Source organism: Pongo abelii, chromosome Y, assembly GCF_028885655.2.
Source record: "Pongo abelii isolate AG06213 chromosome Y, NHGRI_mPonAbe1-v2.0_pri, whole genome shotgun sequence".
In the NCBI taxonomy this organism is placed as follows: domain Eukaryota; kingdom Metazoa; phylum Chordata; class Mammalia; order Primates; family Hominidae; genus Pongo; species Pongo abelii.
The window spans coordinates 44,996-67,123 of record NC_072009.2 but is presented as its reverse complement, the minus strand read 5'-3'; the positions used below and the strand labels follow the sequence as shown (position 1 = coordinate 67,123).

Sequence of the window (22,128 nt, the reverse complement as noted above, 5' to 3'; positions counted from 1 at the left end):
CTGCCGTGAGCCGTGGCCCTGGTGGGCACCGACGGCCCCTCCGCCCGGCTGTCTGTGTTCACAGATGGTCTCGTTTCCCATGGTGGTGTCGGGGAAATGACGAAAAATCAGGTTTCCCAGCAGCACAGAGAACCCTTCCACAAAAGTAGAAGGGAAAGCAAATAGTTTTACTAAAGAAGCAGCTTCAAACCTGACCGTGAGGCCGGGCGCGGTGGCTCATGCTTGTCATCCCAGCACTTTGGGAGGCCGAGGTGGGTGGATCACGAGGTCAGGAGATCGAGACCATCCTGGCTAACACGGTGAAAATACAAAAAATTAACCGGGCGTGATGGCAGGCGCCTGTAATCCCAGCTACTCAGGAGGCTGAGGCAGGGGAAATCGCTTGAACCCAGGAGGCGGAGGTTGCAGTGAGCCGAGATCTTGCCATTGCATTCCAGCATGGGAAACAGTTCAAGACTCCATGTCAAAAAAAAAAAGTTAATTCACTGGGTACCTTTTTGAGGTCATGGAGGTTTAAAAAAATCAAGTTGTGAGGCCAGGTGCGGTGGCTCACGCCTGTAATCCCAGCACTTTGGGGAGCTGAGGCGGGCGGATCTACCTGAGGTCAGGAGTTCGAGACCAGCCTGACCAGTATAGTGAAACCCCGTCTTTACTAAAAAAACAAAAATTAACCGGATGTGGTGGCAGGCGCCTGTAATCCCAGCTACTCGGGAGGTTGAGGCAGGAGAACTGTTTGAACTCGGGAGGCGGAGGTTGCAGTGAGCTGAGATCGCACCACTGCACTCCAGCCTGGGCGACAGAGCGAGATTCTGTCTCAAAAAAAAAATACGTACGAGGCATTTTGTTTTCCCGTGGATGGAGACGGCTAATGTGCGTGTAACAGCTGTACAGCCTGGCCACACGCAGGTGAACTTCTCTCTCTGCATCTCTTAGCGGATGGTCTGTGACACATCATGGTCTGGTTTGTTTTTCTTTTTGAGATGGAGTCTCGCTCTGTCGCCCAGGCTGGAGTGCAGTGGCGCAATCTCAGCTCAGTGCCCGCTCTGCCTCCCGGGTTCACGCCATTCTCCTGCCTCAGCCTCCCGAGTAGCTGGGACTACAGGTGCCCGCCACCACGCCTGGCTAATTTTTTGTATTTTTAGTAGAGATGGGGTTTCACCATGTCGGTCAGGCTGGTCTCGAACTCCTGACCTCAGGTGATCCACCCGACTCGGCCTCCCAAAGTGCTGGGATTACAGGTGTGAGCCACTGTGTGTGCCCGGCCTGAATTAATCTTTTTTTTTTTTTGACATGGAGTTTCGCTCTGTCGCCAGGCTGGAGTGCAGTGGCGCGATCTCGACGCACTGCAACCTCCGCCTCCCGGGTTCACGCCATTTTCCTGCCTCAGCCTCCCGAGTAGCTGGGACTACAGGCCCCCGCCACCACACCTGGCTAATTTTTTATATTTTTAGTATTTTTTATATATTTATATATTTATAATTTATATATTATTTTATATATTTTTGTATATTTAGTAATTTTTTGTATTTTCACCATGTTGGCCAGGCTGGTCTCGAACTCTTGACCTTGTGATCCACCCACCTCGGCCTCCCAAAGTGCTGGGATTACAGGCGTGAGCCACCGTGCCCGGCCTCCTGAATTAACATTTTCTAAAGATGCCTCCAGCCTGCTATCCTGAAAGCCGCCAGAGGTGTCTTGGCTGCATTGGTGGTAGTAAAATTCATACACATATTTGACTTTAATGATGTTCATTTATTTAAACGATCTGTATGAATTCGGTGATTTTGTGGATACGCTCCTGACAGACAAGGATTCACAGCAGACGGAAGTCAGGGAGGCTCCCTGCAAATTCTTCCTTCATCTCCGCGGGGCCTGCCCGGGCCCTGATCGGCAGAACCGTGGGGCTGAGGTAGCCGCGGTTGTGGCAGGAGTGCGTCTTTCTGGATGTGGGGCACCTTCATTTCACCGTGGCAACTGGGTACCAAAAGTAGAAGCGGATTTTTGGAAAATGAGTCATTAGGTCCCAAAGAGAACCTATTCCAACGTGGACTTGATAACCCTCTTGAGGACCATCCTGAGAAACTGATGTCTCTCGTTCGACAAAGAAATGCAGGATTTGCTTGGGAAAGGGGAGTAAAAATGGCGCTGGCATCCATTGGCTGGCTGGGAACTTGAACCACCGGCTCCAACAAGTGGAATGTAGAAAATGAGGTACAGGCCGGGCGCAATGGCTCATGCCTGTCATCCCAGCACTTTGGGAGGCCGAGGTGGGCGGATCACCTGAGGTCAGCAGTTTGAGACCAGCCTGGCCAACATGGTGAAACCCCGTCTCTGCTAAAAATATTAAAAATTAGCCGGGCGTGGTGGCAGGTGCCTGTAATCCCAGCTACTCAGGAGGCTGAGGCAGGAGAATTGCTGGAACCCGGGAGGTGGATGTTGCAGTGAGCCGAGATCACACCACTACACTCCAGCTTCGGCAACGAGAGCGAAACTCCGTCTCAAAAATAAATAAAAATACAAAATTAACCAGGCATGGTGGCATGTGCCTGTAATCTCAGCTCCTCGGGAGGCTGAAGCAGGAGAATCACTTGAACCCGGGAGGCAGAGGTTGCAGTGAGCTGAGATCGTGCCATTGCACTCCAGCCTGAACAACAAGAGGGAAAATCCATCTCAAAAAAAAAAAAAAGGTATTTGCAGGATCTGTGTCTGAAACTAGGACCGTTCACGCTTCAGAGGCAGAAAGAAACCTGTGCAGAAAACCTGTGTGTGAATCTCCCACACAGACCAGGGGCACCTTCCGTGGGGTGGTCTCCCGTGTACCTATAGGACTTTAATTCACGGAGGTGACTGGGACTAGCACAGAGAGGCCACTGAAAGAAGAAATTACTCCTGACCCTTCCGGAGAGAAGAGGCTGCCACACCACGCAGAGGTACAAGGGGATTCCTGGGTTTGGCTCGGGAGGCAGGAATGAACGAGGAAACAGCCCAGGCCACAGCCTTCAAGGGGCTTCCGCAGAACGGGGCAACACGACTGAGGAACGGCTGAGGGTTGACAAGTTTTGAACACTTCAGCTGGACTCTGGGCTGTGGGGCAGGCTCTATTGGGCTGGGACTCAGCCAGGAATGATTTAGGGCCAGGGAAATACTGGCTTGAGGCCGGGCATGGTGGCTCACACCTGTGATCCCAGCACCTTGGGAGGCCAATGCGGATGGATCACCTGAGATCAAGAGTTCAACATCAGTCTGGGCAACATGGTGAAACCCCATCTCTACTAAAAATACAAAAATTAGCCGGGCGTGGTGGTGGGTGCCTGTCATCCCAGCTACTCGGGAGGCTGAGGCAGGAGAATCGCTTGAACCCGGGAGGCGGAGCTTGCAGTGAGCCGAGATGGCGCCACTGCACTCCAGCCTGGGCGACAGAGCGAGACTCCATCTCAGACATAATACTTCTACGACTACTAATAATAATAATTAGCTGAGCATGGTGGTGTACACCTATAGTCCCAGTTACTTGGGAAACTGAGGCGGGAGGATTCCTTCAACCCAGGCGTTGAAGGTTACACTGACCTATGACTGTGCCCCTACTACACACCAGCCTGAGAAAAAGAGCCAGACCCCATCTCTACAAAAAAAAATAATTAGCTCGGTGTGGTGGCTGACACCTGAGGTCCTGGCTATGGCAGAGGTTGAGGTGGGAGGATCAGTTGAGCCCAGGAGTTTGAGACCACCCTGCACAACATAGCCAGACCATGTCTCTACAAAAAAATAAAATTACCTGGGCATAGTGGTGCATGCCTGTGATCCTGGCTACTTTGGATGCTAAAGTGGGAGGATCACTGGAGCCCAGGAATTTGAGACTAGACTGTGCAACGTGGTGAAACCCCGTCTCTACCAAAAATACAAAAATTAGCCGGGAGTGGGGGTGTGTCCCTGGAGTCCCAGCTACTCGGGAGGCTGAGCTGAGAGGATCACTTGAGCCCAGGAGGTTGAGGCTGCAGTGAGCTATGACGGTACCACTGCCCTCCGGCCTGGATGACAGAGCAAGACCCTGTCCCTAAAAATAATTTAAAGAAATATCGGCGGCCAGGCACAGTGGCTCACGCCTGTAATCCCAGCACTTTGGGAGGTCCAGGTGGGTGGATCACCTGAGGTCGGAAGTTTGAGGCCAGCCTGATGAACACGGAGAAACCCAGCACTTTGGGAGGCTGAGGTGGGAGGATCACTTGAGGCCAGGAGTTCAAGACCAACCTGGCCAACATAGACCTCATCCTTTTTTTTTTTTTTGAGATGGAGTCTCTGTCTGTCATCCAGGCTGGAGTACAATGGCGTGATCTCAGCTCAATGCAACCTCCGCCTCCCGGGTTCAAGCGATTCTCCTGCCTCAGCCTCCTGAGTAACTGGGACTACAGGTGCCCGCCACCACACCCAGCTAATTTTTGTATTTTTAGTAGAGACGGGGTTTCACCATGTTGGTCAGGATGGTCTCGAACTCCTGACCTCGTGATCCACCCCCCTCGACCTCCCAAAGTGCTGGGATGACAGGCGTGAGTCACTGCGCCTGGCTTTTTTTTTTTTTTTTGAGATGGAGTCTCGGTCTGTCACTCAGATTGGAGTGCAATGGCACGATCTCAGCTCTGTGCAATCTCCACCTCCTGGGTTCAAGCAGTTCTGCCTCAGCCTCCGGAGTAGCTGGGACTACAGGCGCCCGCCACACACCCAGCTAATTTTTGTACTTTTAGTAAAGACGGGGTTTCACCATGTTGGTCAGGATGGTCTGGAACTCCTGACGTCGTGATCCACCCCCCTCGACCTCCCAAAGTGCTGGGATGACAGGCGTGAGTCACCATGCCCGGCCACCCCATCTCTATTAAAAAGAAAACGTATTATCATCGGTCCTATGATCACTAATATTTGGCCCAAACAAAGTCACAATACTTGGAAAGTCGGGGGTGAAACTGCAGCCGCCGCGTCCCGAACTTCACAAGGGTCCCGTCAGCACCACAGCAGCTTCTGGTTGAGCGCGATGACGTCACTGACGAAGCTGTCTGCGCCGATGAAGTCCCCCGCGATGATGTTGGTGCACCGTGAACCCGGCCCCGGGCGCTGCTCTCGGACCCACGCGCTCAGCCGCGGAAGGTTGGGCAGCGTCATCTTCTCCAGGGACTCGGACGGGTGCGCCAGAACGTACTGCAGGTTCTCCGTGAGGTTGATGCCGGCCACGAACAACCCTCCTGCAACGGTGAGGGTGGGGAGAGGTTACACGGTCACGGGCCTCACCCGTCTGTTTATCCCTCCTAGTCACGTTGTTAGAGGTTCACATCTCAGGAATCAAGAGTTGAAAGCACCATGTCCAACAAGGTAATCAGGTGAACTTTGGTTATAACGCGTGGTGGGTGGCTCACGCCTGTAATCCCAGCACTTCGGGAGGTCGAGGCGGGCGGATCACCTGAGGTTGGGAGTTGGAGACCAGCCTGACCAACATGGAGAAACCCTGCCTCTACTAAAAATACAAAATTAGCCTGGCGTGGTGGTGCACACCTGTAATCCCAGCTACTCCGGAGGCTGAGGCAGGAGAATCACTTGAACCCGGGAGGCGGAGGCTGCGGTGAGCCGAGATTACGCCACTGCACTCCAGCCTGGGGGACAAGAGCGAAACTCCATCCCCCGCTCCAAAAAAAAAAACATGGGGTGGGTGGCCAACCTCAAAGATGCTCACGTCGTAACACCGTGTGGTAGACAAAATAACAACCCCCAAGACGTCCACATCCTAATCCCCATGTGGGACACAGAATAATGGCCCCAAAGATGTCTACATTCTTATCCCCCACGCGATAAACAGGGAAGAATGCTGTCGTCTTAGGCACTAAGTCTGTGCCATCTCTTATGAGGCTTATAGAGAGAGTTGACGTTGACCAGCGATTCTCAAAGTGGGGTCCCTGCAATAATTACAAATGCAAATTTGGGGGCTCCACCTAGATCTGCTGAGCTGGAATCTCTGTGGGGGCAGAGGGATGCGGTCTGCAAAGAAGCTCCCCCAGAGGGACGTTCCAGTGCCCCTGTGTGGACCAGCTGGACTGACTCCGCGGCCAGAGACGGCAAAGTCCACAGACGTTTATGGCCAAGTTCTCTCGGTGGTTTTTAACACGTATTTCTAGGCTGGGCACGGTGGCTCATGCCTGTCATCCCAGCACTTTGGCAGGTTGAGGCCAGTGGGTCATCTGAGGTCAGGAGTTCAAGACCAGCCTGACCAACACGCTGAAACCCTTTCTCTAGTAAAAACACATCCAAAAATTAGCTCAGCGTGGTAGTGCATGCCTGTAGTCCCAGCTACTCGGGAGGCTGAGGCAGGGGAAATCGCTTGAACCCGGGAGGCGGAGGTTGCAGTGAGCCGAGATCGCGCCACTGCACTCCAGCCTGGGTGACAGAGCGAGACTCTGTCTCAAAAAAAAAAAAAAAAAACAAATGCCGGGTGTGGTGGCTCACGCCTGTAATCCCAGCACTTTGGGAGGCTGAGGCAGGTGGATCACCTGAGGTAGGGAGTTCGAGACCAGCCTGACCAACATGGAGAAACCCCGTCTCTACTAAAAATAAAAAAAATTAGCCAGGCGTGGTGGGAGACTGAGGCAGGAGAATCGCTTGAACCCGGGAGGCGGAGGTTGCGGTGAGCCGAGATTGCACCATTGCACTCCAGCCTGGGCAACAAGAGCAAAACTCTGTCTCAAAAAACAAACACACAAACAAACAAAATTTTCTGCCTAGCACCGTGGCTCACGCCTGTCATCCCAGCACTTTGGGAGACCAAGATGGGTGGATCACAAAGTCAGCAGTTCAAGACCAGCCTGACCAACATGGTGAAACCCTGTCTCTACTAAAAATACAAAAAAAATTAGCCAGGCGTGGTGGCGCATCCCTGTAATCCAAGCTACTCGGGTGGCTGAGGCAGGAGAATGGCTTGAACCCGGGAGGCGGAGGTGGCCGTGAGCCGAGATTGCGCCATTGTACTCCAGCCTGGGTGACAGAGCGAGACTCCATCTCAAAAAAAAAAAAAAAAAAAAAAGACATTTCTGAAGTCTCTAACCTCGTTCCTGTGTGAGGGCGAGAGAACAAGTTGACGAAAGCCTGCTTCTTTGCCCGGCCTGTGACTGGGTTTTACGCTGCCCCTGTGGGATGCAGCCCTCGCGGCCGTGACAATCACCTTGAGAGAACCCAGCCCCAGGCTGCAGGACCGAGACGGCCCCACCTGCCACCATCCCCGTGGGGAGGACCTTCCTCCCTCCCTCCCTCAGGCTCCTGCCTCCGGAGGACACGGGGCAGTGGCTGCCGATGCTGCCTGCACCTCACAGCCACTCAGTGGGTTTTTACAAAAATTGTGGTGAAATTCACATACAATAAAGTTACCTTTTTTTTTTCCAAGATGGAGTCTCGCTCTGTCGCCCGGGCTGGAGTGCAGTGGCGCGATCTCGGTTCACTGCAGCCTCCACCCCCCAGGTTCAAGCAATTCTCCTGCCTCAGCCTCCCGAGGAGCTGGGATTACAGGTGCACACAACCACGCCCAGCTAAATTTTTTTCTTTTGTATTTTTACTAGAGATGGGGTTTCGCCAGACTGGTCGCAAACTCCTGATCTCAAGTGATCCATCTGCCTCGGCCTCCCAAAGTGCTGGGATTACAGGTGTGAGCCACTGCCCCGAAATTCACGATTTTAAATTGCACAACTCGGCTAGGAATGGTGGTTCAAGCAGATCGCTTGACCCCAGAAGTTTGATTTTGTCTTGTTTTGAGACACAGTCTCGCTCTGTCGCCCAGGCTGGAGTACACTGGTGCTTCTCGGCTAACTGCAGGCTCCACCTCCCTGGTTCAAGCGATTCCCCTGCCTCAGCTTCCCGAGTAGCTGGGATTACAGGCGTGCATCACCATGCCTGGCTAATTTTTCTCTTTTTTCTTTTGTTTTGAGATGGAGTCTTGCTCTTGTTGCCCAGGCTGGAGTGCAGTGGTGCAATCATGGCAACCTCCACCTCCTGGATTCCAGCATGTCTCCTGCCTCAGCCTCCCGAGTAGATGGGATTACAGGTGCCTAATTTTTTTTTTTTTTGAGACAGAGTTCTGCTCTGTCGCCCAGGCTGGAGTTCAGTGGTGCAATCTCAGCTCACTGCAAGCTCCGCCTCCCGGGTTCACACCATTCTCCTACCTCAGCCTCCCAAGGAGCTGGGACTACAGGTGCCCGCCACCACGCCCGGCTAATTTTGTTTTGTACTTTTAGTAGAGACGGGGTTTCACCGTGTTAGCCAGGATGGTCTCGATCTCCTGACCTCAAGTGATCCGCCCGCCTCGGCCTCCCAAAGTGCTGGGATTACAGGCATGAGCCACCGCGCCCGGCCTGTGCCCGCTAATTTTTGTATTTTTACTAGAGAAGAGGTTTCACCATGTTGGCCAGGCTGGTGTCCAACTCCTGACCTCAGGTGATCCACCCACCTCGGCCTCCCAAAGTGCTAGGATGACAGGCATGAACCACTGCGCCTGGCCGCTAAATTTTATTTGTAGTAAAGATGGGGTCTCACTATGTTGCCCAGGCTGGTCTCAAACTCCCGACCTCAGGTGATTGGCCCGCCTCAGCCTCCCAAAGTGCTGGGATTACAGGCATGAACTACTGCGCCCGGCTGCTAAATTTTATTTGTAGTAAAGATGGGGTCTCACTATGTTGGTCAGGCTGGTCTCAAACTCCCAACCTCAGGTGATCTGCCCGCCTCGGCCTCCCAAAGTGCTGGGATGACAGGTGCAGGGTTAACCACGCCTGGCTCATGCATTCCTTTTAAATTGTTTTCACGTAAAAGTGAAGGCAAGTCCATGTGGACCCGGCCTGCCGCAGGCGTCACGGGAGGCTGTGTGGGATCCACCCCCATGAGGGGCGACCTGGTACCTGGGCGGCCGCAGCTCTTCATGGTCTCCAGGTATCGGATGAGGGCCTCGGTCTTCACCCTGTTTCCCCACCAGTAGGGGACTCCTGGCCACAGCTCGTGGTGCCGGCCCAAGGAGCTCTCGTCCTCATAGGAGACGATGACCTGCTGGCCCCGGGACCACAGCTGCCGCAGCGTCGGCACCTCCTGCAAAGGCCAGAGTTAAGGGGTGCAGGGGAGAGAGGAGAGCCGGGGACACGGGGGGCACCTGGGAGAGAGGAAGGCCGGGAATTCGGGACACGGTGCAACACATGAGTATAAACCAAAAATGAAATTCTGGCTGGGCGCGGTGGCTCACACCTGTCATCCCAGCACTCTGGGAGGCTGAGGCAGGTGGATCACCTGAAGTCAGGAGTTTGACACCAGCCTGGGCAACATGGTGAAACCCCGTCTCTACTAAAAATACAAAAATTAGCCGGGCACGGCAGGTCACTCCTGTACTCCCAGTACTTTGGGAGGCAGAGGCGGTCGGATCACCTGAGGTCAGGAGTTCAAGACCAGCCTGGCCAACATGGTGAAACTCCGTCTCTACTGAAAATACAAAAATTAGCCGGGCGTGGTGGTGCGCACCTGTCATCCTGGCTACTCGGAAGGCTGAGGTAGGAGAATCGTTTGAACCTGGGAGGCGGAGGTTGCAGTGAGCTGAGGTTTCGCTATTGCACTCCAGCCTGGGAGACAGAGCGAGACTCCCTCTCTAATAAATAAATAAATAAAGTATGGCCAGGTGCAGTGGCTCATGCCTGTAATCCCAGTACTTTGGAAGGACACGGTGGGAGGATCGCTTGAGGCCAGGAATTCGAGCCTGGGCTGCATAGGGTGACCCTGTCTCTATTTTTATTTATTTATATTTATTTATTTTTTTTAAGACAGATCTCGCTCTGTCTCCCAGGCTGGAGTGCAGTGGCGCGATCTCGCTCACTGCAACCTCCGCCTCCCGGGTTCACACCATTCTCCTGCCTCAGCCTCCCGAGTAGCTGGGACTACAGGCGCCCACCACCGCGCCCAGCTAATTTTTTGTATTTTGTTTTAGTAGAGATGGGGTTTCACCGTGTTAGCCAGGATGGTCTCGATCTCCTGACCTCGTGATCCGCCCGTCTTGGCCTCCCAAAGTGCTGGGATTACAGGCGTGAGCCACCGCACACAGCCTAATTGTTGTATTTTTAGTAGAGACAGGTTTCACCATGTTGGCCAGGTTGGTCTCGATCTCCTGAGCTCGTGATCCGCCCGCCTCCACCTCCCAAAGTGCTGGGATGACAGGCATGAGCTACCGCACCCTGCTGACACTGCACACATTTCTAAACCCATCACGGGAAGCAGATCTCACCAAGAGCCGCCCCGCCAGGTCAGCCAGGGCCCCCCACACTGCGGGAGAGCAGGCAGCCCCTGTTTGACGGCTTCACCTGCTACAGGAATCATGGCAGCACCCACACCCAGGGTACAGCAAACGGAGTCTCAGGCTGACGATGCCCCTGCCCCGGGAGAGACGGGATATCCTTCCCCTCCTCACCCCACGAGGACACAGCATGTCCCCGAAGATGTTCTTGATACAGGCGACCAGGTACTCGTGCAGGTCCTCGCTCAGCCCCTCGAAGTTCCTGCAGGCCAGGATGACCACCTCGCGCGGGTGCTGCTCCAGCCACTCCGAGATTTCCGTGAGCGTGTCCTGGGGAGGGGGGTGCGGGGCTGAGTCCTACACAACTCCAACAACACAGGGAAGGCCGGGTGTTGCGGCTCACGCCTGTCATCCCAGCACTTTGGGAGGCCGAGGTGGGCGGATCACCTGAGGTCAGGAGTTCAAGACCAGCCTGGCCAACATGGCGAAACCCCGTCTCTACTAAAAATACAAAAATTAGCCGGGTGTGATGGCGGGCACCTGTAATCCCAGCTATTCGGGAGGCTGAGGCAGGAGAATCGCTTGAACCCGGGAGGCGGAGGTTGCAGTGAGCTGAGATTGCACCATTGCATTCCAGCCTGGGCGACAGAGCGAGACTCCATCTCCAAAAAAAAAACAAACAAACAAACAAAAAAGAAATTCCCGTAACAGATTGCCGGGGTCAGCATCTCCTGTCTGGTGTACGGGTGACGTTACCATCCCATTAAAGGCTGGGTGTCTCCTGTCCAGATCGCACGTGGCCGTTTCATCCGCACGAGAACTTGGCCACCTCCCACTCTCTCCCTTGAGTCCCACCTCAGCCCGGCCACACCTGCACCAGCACCCGGCCACCTCCCGCTGTCCCCCTTGCATCCCACCTCAGCCCGGCCGCACCTCCACCAGCGCCGTTGTGTACACCATATGGACAAAGTGCAGGTTCTTCTCCGAGCCCTCCAGCATGTGAGCGATCCGCAGGTCCAGGTACCGCACCCCGGCGTCCAGCTGCTCCGTGACGTCCAGCGCCTGTGGACAGAGGCTGCTGTCCTGTCTGCCTGGCTGAGCGCCGCGTCTGGGGGGCTCAGGAACAGGCTGCGGGGTTAGCCCAGCCACACGTCCTGCTGTACACCGGGACGTGGATGTCGTAACAACAGCTGTTGTATGTGCTGGGAGCTCTGCAGCCACGGGGACCTGCATTTGGAAAACCTGATCTCCAGGGACCTGGCCTCTTTCTTTTTTTTTTTGAGACGGAGTCTCGCTCTGTCACCCAGGCTGATGCAATCTTGGCTCACTGCAACCTCTGCCTCCCAGGTTCACACCATTCTCCTGCCTCAGCCTCACGAGTAGCTGGGACCACAGGTGCCCACCACCATGCCCGGCTAATTTTGTTTTGTATTTTTAGTAGAGATGGGGTTTCACCATGTTAGCCAGGATGGTCTCGATCTCCTGACCTCGTGATCCACCCCCCTCGGCCTCCCAAAGTGCTGGGATGACAGACGTGAGCCACCGTGCCCAGCTAATTTTTGTATTTTTTGTAGAAACAGGGTTTCACTATGTTGGCCAGGATGGTCTCCAACTCCTGACCTCAGGTGATCTGCCTGCCTCGGCCTCCCCAAGTGCTGGGATCAGAGACATGAGCCACCACCGCTGGCCAGGAAGGGCAAAATTATTACCATGAAAAGGTGAAGGTGCTATACCCTCTACACAAAATATTAATTTAAAAAGCCAAAATTGGCTGGGTGCCATGGCTCACGTCTGGAATCCCAGCACTTTGGGAGGCCGAGATAGGAGGATCACCTGATGTCAGGAGTTGCAGATGAGCCTGAGTAACAGAGCAAAACCCCATCTTTACAAAAAAAAAATTGAAAATTAAAGAAACCTAGCCAGGCATGGTGGCACGTGCCCGTAATCCCAGCTACTCAGGAGGCTGAGGCAGGAGGATCGCTTGAACCTGGAAGGTGGAGGCTGCACTGAGGTCCGATTGCACCACTGCACTCCAGCCTGGACAACAGAACAAGGCCCTATCTCAAAAAAAAATAAAAGCAGGCCGGGTGCGGTGGCTCACACCTGTAATCCCAGCACTTTGGGAAGTCGAGGTGGGTGGATCATTTGAGGTCAGGAGATCGAGACCATCCTGGCCAACATGGTGAAACCCCATCTCTACTAAAAATACAAAAAATTAGCCGGGCGTGGTGGCAGGTGCCTGTAATCCCAGCTACTCAGGAGGCTGAGGCAGGAGAATGGCGTCAACCCGGGGAGGCGGAGCTTGCAGTGAGCCGAGATCGCACCACTGCACTCCAGCCTGGGCGACAGAGCGAGACTCCGTCTCAAAAAAAAAAAAAGAAAAAGAAAGGGGTTGTCTCTTGTGCGATGCAACAGGGCAAAACCCTCTCCCTCTGCAGCTCTCAGTGGCGGCCTGCGATGCTCACGGCATTAAGTTTATGCCATTTAATAAAATGCTGGGCTGGGTGCGGTGGCTCATGCCTGTAATCCCAGGACTTTGAGAGGCCAGGGCGGGCGGATCATGAGGTCAGGAGACCGAGACCATCCTGACTAACATGGTGAAACCCCGTCTCTACTAAAAATACAAAAAATTAGCCAGGCGTGGTGGTGAGCGGCTGTAGACCCAGGGACTTAGGAAGATGAGGCAGGAAAATCGCTTGAACCCGGCAGCGGAGGTCGCAGTGAGCCGAGATCACGCCACTGCACTCCAGCCTGGGCAAGAAGAGTGAGACTCTGTCTCAAAAAATAAAACATAAATAAATAAAAACACTGTTCCCCTCTCTTCCGCCTTTGGGGAGGGGGGTCTGGGTGCGCAGCAGGTTTTGTTTTTAATCCCGTGTCCGTGGCTGGGATAGGAACTGTGTTGTGCTGCAAAGCTGAAGTCGCCGTCTGCCTCCTGAGGCCACAGGGCACCACTCAGACCCCACCTGGGTGACGGGCCACGTCAGCAGCACGAGGCGCAGACCCCACCTGGGTGACGGGCCAGGTCACCATCAGGGGGCGCGGACCCTACCTGGGTGACGGACCATTTCAGCACGACGGGGCGCGTGATGCAGGGGAAGGCCTTGTTCAGCAGCTGCAGCAGCCGGGACTCCTCGTGCGAAATGGGGGACTTCTTGTTCAGGCAGTAGGTCATCGTGTCGTGGCTCCCTGAGAGCAAAGCACACGCGCACATGTCACCATCAGTCCGTCCCCGCCACCTGCTGTGAGTCTCTCCGTAGCCCGCCTACAGCACAGGCACAGGCATGGCGGGAGGGGTGGAAGCTGACCCCCAAAACTCACGTCCCCGGAACCTGGGAACAGGACCCGTGTTGAAACACGGTCTCTGCAGATATCATTAAGTTGAAATGAGATCATCCTGGAGTAGGGCGGGCCCCCAAATCCAGTGACAGGGGGGTCCATCTAAGAGACAAGAGGAGGAGACACAGACACAGAGGAGAAGGCCTCGTGGAGACGGAGGCAGAGACTGGAGTGATGCGGCCACAAGCCCAGGGATGCCTGGAGCCCCCAGGAGCTGGGAGAGGCTGGAAGGATCCCCCACTCTAGAGCCTCTAGAAGGAACTGAATACAATTTCAATGACTTGACTAGTGATCCCCAAAAGAGCTGTTCAAGTCCTAACCCCCCACCCAGAACCTGTGAATGGGATCCTGTTTGGAAATAGGGTCTTTACACATGCTCTCAAAATGCTCAAGATGAAATCACCTTGGCTTTGTGGTGGGCCCTAAATGCAATGACAGGTGTCCTTAGGAGACACAGACCCAGAGGAGAAGGCCACGTGAAGACGGAGGCAGAGACTGGAGTGATGTGGCCACAAACCAAGGGACGCCTGGAGCCCCCAGGAGCTGGGAGAGGCAGGAAGGACCCTCCCCTAGAGCCTCAGGAGGACATGTGGTCCTGCCTATATCTTGATTTCAGATTTCTGTGTCTAGAACTAGGAGAGAGTAAATTTCTGTTCTTTGCTGCCTCCTGACGTGTGGTCACTTGTTACGGTAGCTGCAAGAAATACAGACCTTTGTGGAGTCTGACTGATGGCTGATGTTTGCATTTCCTGCCTATGACATGTAGTTTTATATATATATAAATATATATTTAAGATATATATGACATATATTTACATATAAATATATGTATATATTTATATGTAAATATATGTAAATATATAGTATATATTTACATAAATGCTTATTTGCATAAATATGTATTTATACATATATAAATATATTTGTATATATTATATGTATTTATATAAGTATAATATATATTTTTATATTATATATTTATAATACATAATATATAAATATATTTATACATTATATATAATATATAATGTATAAATATATTTATATGTTATATATAATATATAAATATATTATATATAATATATAATATATAATATATACTATATAAATATGTATTTTTATATTATACATTTATATATTTTCAAATATAAATATGTATATTTATAATTTATATATAAATGTGTGTGTGTCTGTGTGTATGTACATATGTATATTTGCAGAGATGGGGCCTCACTATGTTGCCCAGGCTGCTCTCAAACTCCTAAACTCAAGCGATCCTCCTGCCTTGGCTTCCCAAAGTGCTGGGATTATAGGCGTGCGTGAGCCACCACGCCCGGCCTTCCTCCTTTAAATCCCCTGAGGACTCTGGGCCTCCTTTCAATCCTCTGAGGAACGTGAAGCCCCTTTACATCCTCTGAGGAACGTGGACCCCCTTTAAGTCCCCAGACCCAGAGAGGCATTGGAATGAAGCCACAGTCACCTGCTCCCCCAATCTTGAGCTAAGGTATTACGGAAGGAGACCAGTACTTCTCCTGCTGCCCTCCTGCCCCCACCCTGCCTAGTTTATAAGACAGGAGAAAGCAAAAAGTTGGAAAGAAACAGAAGATAAATAGCCAGACAACCTTGGCACCACCACCCGGCCCTAGGAGTTAAAACAATAATAACATTAACCCCTGACCTAAACCACTTATGTTATCTGTAAATGCCAGACATTGTATGAAAAAGCATTACAAAACTTTGTTCTGTTATCTGATGCATGTAGCCCCCAGTCACGTTCCCCACACTTGCTCGATTTATCACGACCCTTTCACGTGGACCCCTTAGAGTTGTAAGCCTTTACAAAGGCCAAGAATTTCTTTTTCAGGGAGCTCGGCTCTTAAGATGCGAGTATGCCGACGCTCCCGGCCAAAGAAACCTCTTCCTTCTTTAATCTGGTGTCTGAGGAGTTTTGTCTGCGGCTGCTCCTGTTACAGTATCACCCCTGGAAGCTACTTACTAGGTCAGCTCTAGACTGACGGATGCCCCGCATCTCTACAAATTAACTTAAGACATCAGGTGCAGTAGCTCATGTCTGCAATGCCAGCACTTTGGGAGGCCGAGGCGGGCAGATCGCCTGAGGTAGGGAGTTCGAGACCAGCCTGACTAACATGGAGAAACCCCATCTCTACTAAAAATACAAAAATCAGCCAGGCATAGTGGAGCGTGCCTGTAATCCCAGCTACTCGGGAGGCTGAGGCAGGAGAATCGCTTGAACCCGGGAGGCAGAGGTTGCAATGAGCCGAGATGGACCCATTGCACTCCAGCCTGGGCTACAAGAGCAAAACTCTTTCTCAAAAAAAAAAAATTAACCTCAGGATGTCACACTGGGGCACCATAACTCATTCCCTACATTTCAAGGAAGAACGCGATCAGTGCTCAATGCCACTTCTGCAACCCACACGAATTCCTGAAAAACAGCTTTCATCATCATCCCCTCTCCTGATGTGTTTTCTCGTTAGAAGCTCCTGTCTCGACGTTGTTCTCCACAGCCACTTCCTAAGGCGAGTTGGAGGGTTTCCTGGGCTGCAGTCCTCAAATGTGGCTCAAGGAAAGCCCCTACTCATATTAATTTTGTCTAAGTTTCTTTCTTTAGGTTGACAATATGTATCTGTGTGCATGTGTATGTGTGTCAGCATGACTATATATGTGTGCGTGTGTATGCCTGTGTTTAAACGTGTGTGCCTGTGTTCCTGTGTGCATGGACATGTGTGTATGTGTGCAGGTGTGTGCCCGTGCACGTGTGCATGTGCTCCCGTGTGCACGTATGTGTGTACACACGTGTGCATGTGCATGTGTGCCAGCGTACACGTATGTACATGTGTACATGTGTGTATATGTGCATGTATGTCTATGTACACAGGTGCAAATGTGTGTATACATGGGTGCATGTGTATGTGCATGCATGTACGTGTGTACACGTGTCTGTGTGCATAGGTGCAAGTGTACACGTGTGCTTGTGTCTGTGCATGTGTACACGTGCACATATCTCCATGTGTATATGTGTGCATAGGTGCAAATATGTATACATTTGTGCATGTGTATGTGTACAGGTGTGTGCATGTGCATATGTGTGCACATCCGCACATGTGCATGTATGTATGCATCCATGTGTATGTATGAGCCTATGTGCATATATACATGTGTTCATGAGTATGTGCCTACATCCATGTATACGTGTGCCTGCATGTGTGTACATCTATGTGCGTGTGTGCATGTATGCTTCCATGTGCATGTGTGGGGATGTACATGTGTGCATGTATTTGTGTGTGTGCATGTGTGTATATGTATGTGTGTGTGCCTGCATGTGTACCTATGTGCACCTCTGTATGTGATATGGCTCGTCTGTGTCCCCACCCAAATCTCATCTTGAATTGTAGCTCCCATAATTCCCATGTGTCATGTGAGGGACCTGGTGGGAGGTCACCGAATCACAGGGCAGGTCTTTCCCATGCTGTTCTCGTGATCATGAATAAGTCTCACGAGAGCTGATGGTTTTACAAAGGGCAGTTCTCCGGCACACGCTCTCTTGCCTGCCACCATGTAACACGTGACTTCACTCCTTATTCCCCTTCTGCCCTGATTGTGAGGCCTCCCCAGCCAGGTGGACCTGTGAGTCCATTAAATCTCTTTCTTTTATAAATTACGCAGTCTCGGGTACGTCTTTGTTAGCGGCGTGAGAACAGACCAACACAGTATGCACATGCGTACGTGTGCATATGTGCATGTGTGTGCATGTGTGTATACGTGTACCTGTGTGCATGTGTGCATATACGCCTGTGTGTACGTGTGCACGTGTGCATGTGTGTGCACGTCTGTGCCTGTCCATGACTATGTACATATGTGTATGCACACACGTGTGCACTGTGTGTGTCCACATCAGTGTGCTTTCTAGGATTTCCCTACACCCAGGATTGCTCCTACAGCCAGCGTCCCCACTGGGGAATGCAGACGCGACAGCTCCCGCCCCACCCCGCCCTCACCTGGGATAGAGGCAACGGCCCCCGTCCCACCCCACCCCACCCTCACCTGGGATGGAGAGGTGGTGGAGGGGCACATCCCAGAGCCGAGGACACAGTGCCGACATCCAGTCCTCGTTGGCATTTCTGCAGCGCAGCCTCGAGAAGCTGTTGGAAGCGCTCACCTGCCCGCCCATCAGAGGTGAGCCCTGGGCAACCTGAGGAAGAAGAGGAAAAGAGGTTTTTTATGGTGACTTCGGGTCAGGAGTTCGGCCAGCCTGGCCAATTTGGCAAAACCCCATCTCTACTAAAAATACAAAAATTAGCTGGGCATGGTGGTTAGGGCACCTGTAATCCCAGCTACTCGGGAGGCTGAGGCAGGAGAATCGCTTGCACCGGGGAGGCGGAGGTTGTGGTGAGCCGAGATCCCGCCACTGCACTCCAGCCTGGGCAACAAGAGTGAAACTCCATCTCAAAAAAAAAAAAAAAAAAGAGAGAGAGAGGAAAAGGGGTCCTTGGAAGCTTTTTTTGCAGCTCCAAGAACTGTTTCTTGTGTAGCGTGAAAGCCCTTGCTCTTAGACCCGGCTTGGCAACCTTTAATATGCAAATGCGAGCCCTTAGCTGGGTCCAGCCTACATGGCGATTCCCACCGTTGCCTTCTTGCCCTCGCCTCCACCTGCGCCTGACACCACGGCCGCCCCCACCTGCGCCTGACACCACGGCCGCCCCCACCTGCGCCTGACATCACGGCCGCCCCCACCTGGGCCTGACACCACGGCCGCCCCCACCTGCTCCTGACATCACGGCCGCCCCCACCTGCTCCTGACACCACGGCCGCCCCCACCTGCGCCTGACACCACGGCCGCCCCCACCTGCGCCTGACACCACGGCCGCCCCCACCTGGGCCTGACACCACGGCCGCCCCCACCTGCGCCTGACACCACGGCCGCCCCCACCTGCTCCTGACATCACGGCCGCCCCCACCTGGGCCTGACACCACGGCCGCCCCCACCTGCTCCTGACATCACGGCCGCCCCCACCTGGGCCTGACATCACGGCCGCCCCCACCTGCTCCTGACACCACGGCCGCCCCCACCTGCGCCTGACACCACGGCCGCCCCCACCTGGGCCTGACATCATGGCCGCCCCCACTACCCCCGGGCGTGTGGAACATCATGGCGCCTTGCATTTGCATATTACGCAGCTGGGGTGGGCGGGCCAGGTTTTTCGCGGGCTCCGTGAATGACAGGCCTGGTCAGACCAATCCCCTGACCGCTATGCAAATCAGTCAGGCCTCCTCCAGGCACCGCGTAACACTGGCTGGTCTCCCACCTGGGGTTTGGAGCCCCCGTCCCTCTGTCTCAGTCCTCGGGAGCCACTTCTTTCGGTTTGTTTGTTGTTGTTGTTGTTGTTTTGAGACAGAGTTTCGCTCTTGTTGCCTAGGCTGCAGTGAAATGGCGCGATCTCGGCTCACCGCAACCTCCGCGGTGCTGGGATTACAGGAGTGAGCCACCGCCCCGCCCTCCCTTCTTGCCTATTAAACTCTCCGCTCCTTAAAAGCACTCCACGTGTGTCCGTGTCGCCTTATTTAATTCGACTCGAGAGGAAGAACCTGGTGTTCCTCCACTCATCGGAGCCGTATCACCACTGCACTACAGCCTGGGCGACAGAGCAATACTCTACCTCAAAAAAAAAAAAAATTTATATATATATATACACACACACACACACACATATATATAACAGAATATATACATATATACTCACATAATATACACCTATATAACATATATACATATAATATATACATATATAATATATACATATATAACATATACATATATAATATATACATATATAACATATACATATAAACAACAGTATATATGCATATATCAGTATACATATATATAATATACTGTTGAAAATAAGGGAAGAGACCCTTTTTATAACTGCATTTTAGACAACTTGTAAATTCTTTCTCTGCCTCTGAACTGTATATAACTTTTTTGGTTGGTTGTTTTGTTTTGTTTTGTTTTGACAGAGTTTCGTTCTCGTTGCCCAGGCTGGAGTGCAATGGCGCGATCTCGGCTCACTGCAACCTCCGCCTCCCGGGTTCAAGCGATTCTCCTGCCTCAGCCTCCAGAGTAGCTGGGATTACAGGTGCCCATCACCACACCTCGCTAATTTTTGTATTTTTGGTAGAGACGGGGTTTCACTATGTTGGTCAGGCTAGTCTTGAACTCCTGACCTCAGGTGATCCGCCCGCCTCGGCCTCCCAAAGTGCTGGGATTACAGGCGTGAGCCACAGTGCCCAGCTGTATGTACTTTTTTTTTTTTTTTTAAAGACAGAATTTCACTCTTGTTACCTAGGCTGGAGTGCAATGATGCGATCTCGGCTCACTGCAACCTCCGCCTCCCAGGTTCAAGCAATTTTCCTGCCTCAGCCTCCAGAGTAGCTGCGATTACAGGCGTCCGCCACCACGCCCGGCAATGTATTTAAGATTTTTAATCATTTAGATTAAAATTGATTAGATTAAAATCATTAGATTTAATCAAATCAATTAGAATTGTTGATCTTGAGCCCAGAAATCAGCCTGTTGACAGTTTCACTTCTGAGGAATGTTTCCTGAGGGGCCGGGCACCGTGGCTCACGCCTGTAATCCCATCACTTTGGGAGGCTGAGGCGGGTGGATCACCAGAGCTCAGGGGTTCGAGACCAGCCTGGCCAACATGGTGAAACCCCCATTTCTACTATAAGTATTAAAAGTAGCCAGCCGTGGTAGCGCACGCCTGTAATCCCAGCTACTCAGGAGGCTGAGGCACGAGAATCGCTTGAACCCGGGAGGCGGGGTCTGTAGTGAGCCAAGATCACACCACCGCACTCCAGCCTGGGTGACAGAGTGAGACTCTGTCTCAAAAAAAAAAAGAAATGGGACACAGAGGAAGGGAAGAAGCCCCGGCCTCCTGGAGAAGAGGAGACAAACTTCAGCAAACTCCAAACTGCAAACCCACCTTGAGCCCCACACGCAGGGGGAGTTCGGAATTCGAATTGTTGATCTTGAGCCCAGAATGAAAGGCCCTGGTCTCCTTGGGCCGCAAGAAAGGAGGAGATCCTCTGGGTCTGCAGCTCCTGGCGGCTGCCCGCGTTGGTTTCACGAGGTTCTGTAATAACCCTGCTGCCTTCTCTTCCACACTGAGGCCAGTCTTCCCAGGTGGCTGCAGATTTTGTTCTTATTTACATCTTCCCAGAAGCCCTTCCTCCCAGACCCTAAGCCAACACCAGCTAGATGAGCTCAAGTCTTCCCTGCTGCCGGGACTGGGAGGGCGGGACGGACGGAGGGTCCCAGGAGCCGGCTGGGCCCAGGAGGAGGAGCCCATTCTTTATCAGCCCCGGGGATGTCAGCTCAGCCTCCTCCAAGAGAAGCAATCACACCTGTACCGCGGCTCCGGGTCCCCAGGAGGGAGCTGGCCCCTTCTCTGCAGCCAGCTGGAAAAGGCGCAGGACGGCTTCCCCTCCCCCTGCACGAACCCCCTCCCCCTCTATGCCCCCCCTCCGCCTGCACGGCCCCCCCTTCCCCCTGCACGGCCCCCCTCCCCCTGCACGGCCCCCGCCTCCGCCTGCACGGCCCCCCCTTCCCCCTGCACGGCCCCCCTCCCCCTGCACGGTCCCCCTTCCCCTGCACGGCCCCCTCTCCCCCTGCACGGACCCTCCCCTCCGCCTGCACGGCCCCCTCTCCCCCTGCACGGCCCCCCCTCCCGCTGCACGGCCCCCCTCCGCCTGCACGGACCCCCCCTTCCCCCTGCACGGACCCTCCCCTCCCCCTGCACGGCCACCCCTCCCCCTGCACGGCCCCCCTTCCCCCTGCACGGCTCCCCTTCCCCTGCAAGGCCCCCCCTCCCCCTGCACGGCTCCCCTTCCCCTGCAAGGCCCCCCCTCCCCCTGCACGGCCCCCCTCCCCCTGCACGGCCTCCCCTCCGACTGCACGGCCCCCCCTTCCGCCTGCGCGGCCCCCCTCCCCCTGCAAGGCCCCCCTCCCCCTGCACGGCCCCCCTCCCCCTGCACGGCCCCCCTCCCCCTGCACGGCCCCTCCTGCCCCTGCACGGCCCCCCTTCCGCCTGCGCGGCCCCCCTCCCCCGGCAAGGCCCCCCTCCCCCTGCACGGCCCCCCTTCCCCCTGCACGGACCCTCCCCTCCCCCTGCACGGCCACCCCTCCCCCTGCACGGCCCCCCTCCCCCTGCACGGCCCCCCTTCCCCCTGCAAGGCCCCCCTCCCCCTGCGCGGCCCCCCTCCCCCGGCAAGGCCCCCCTCCCCCTGCACGGCCCCCCTTCCCCCTGCACGGACCCTCCCCTCCCCCTGCACGGCCACCCCTCCCCCTGCACGGCCCCCCTCCCCCTGCACGGCCCCCCTTCCCCCTGCACGGCCTCCCCTCCGCCTGCACGGCCCCCCCTTCCGCCTGCACGGCCCCCCTCCCCCTGCACGGCCCCCCTCCCCCTGCACGGCCCCCC

General features: G+C 53.9%; 1 protein-coding gene across 7 annotated transcripts; it reads right to left on the bottom strand.

Annotated features, from left to right (window-relative positions):
• Positions 1-40: 40 nt before the first annotated feature.
• On the bottom strand, positions 41-20,922 carry LOC112131480 (PI-PLC X domain-containing protein 1). 7 transcript variants are annotated; one of them, XM_054545317.2, is made up of 8 exons: positions 18,716-18,737; positions 17,690-17,837; positions 13,338-13,474; positions 11,219-11,347; positions 10,460-10,615; positions 8,916-9,099; positions 4,936-5,231; positions 41-134 (listed from the first exon to the last, which is right to left on the bottom strand). In XM_054545317.2, exons 2-7 carry the CDS (start codon positions 17,814-17,816, stop codon positions 4,993-4,995), a joined length of 972 nt encoding a protein of 323 aa, XP_054401292.1. In that variant the 5' UTR covers positions 17,817-17,837; positions 18,716-18,737; the 3' UTR covers positions 41-134; positions 4,936-4,992. The 7 variants fall into 7 exon arrangements, with proteins under 7 accessions (XP_054401292.1, XP_054401293.1, XP_054401294.1 ...); XM_054545318.2 differs by lacking the exons at positions 41-134; positions 18,716-18,737 and adding an exon at positions 20,635-20,922 and having other exon boundaries at positions 1,732-5,231; XM_054545319.1 differs by lacking the exons at positions 41-134; positions 18,716-18,737 and adding an exon at positions 18,744-18,810 and having other exon boundaries at positions 1,732-5,231.
• Between the last annotated feature and the right edge of the window lie 1,206 nt (positions 20,923-22,128).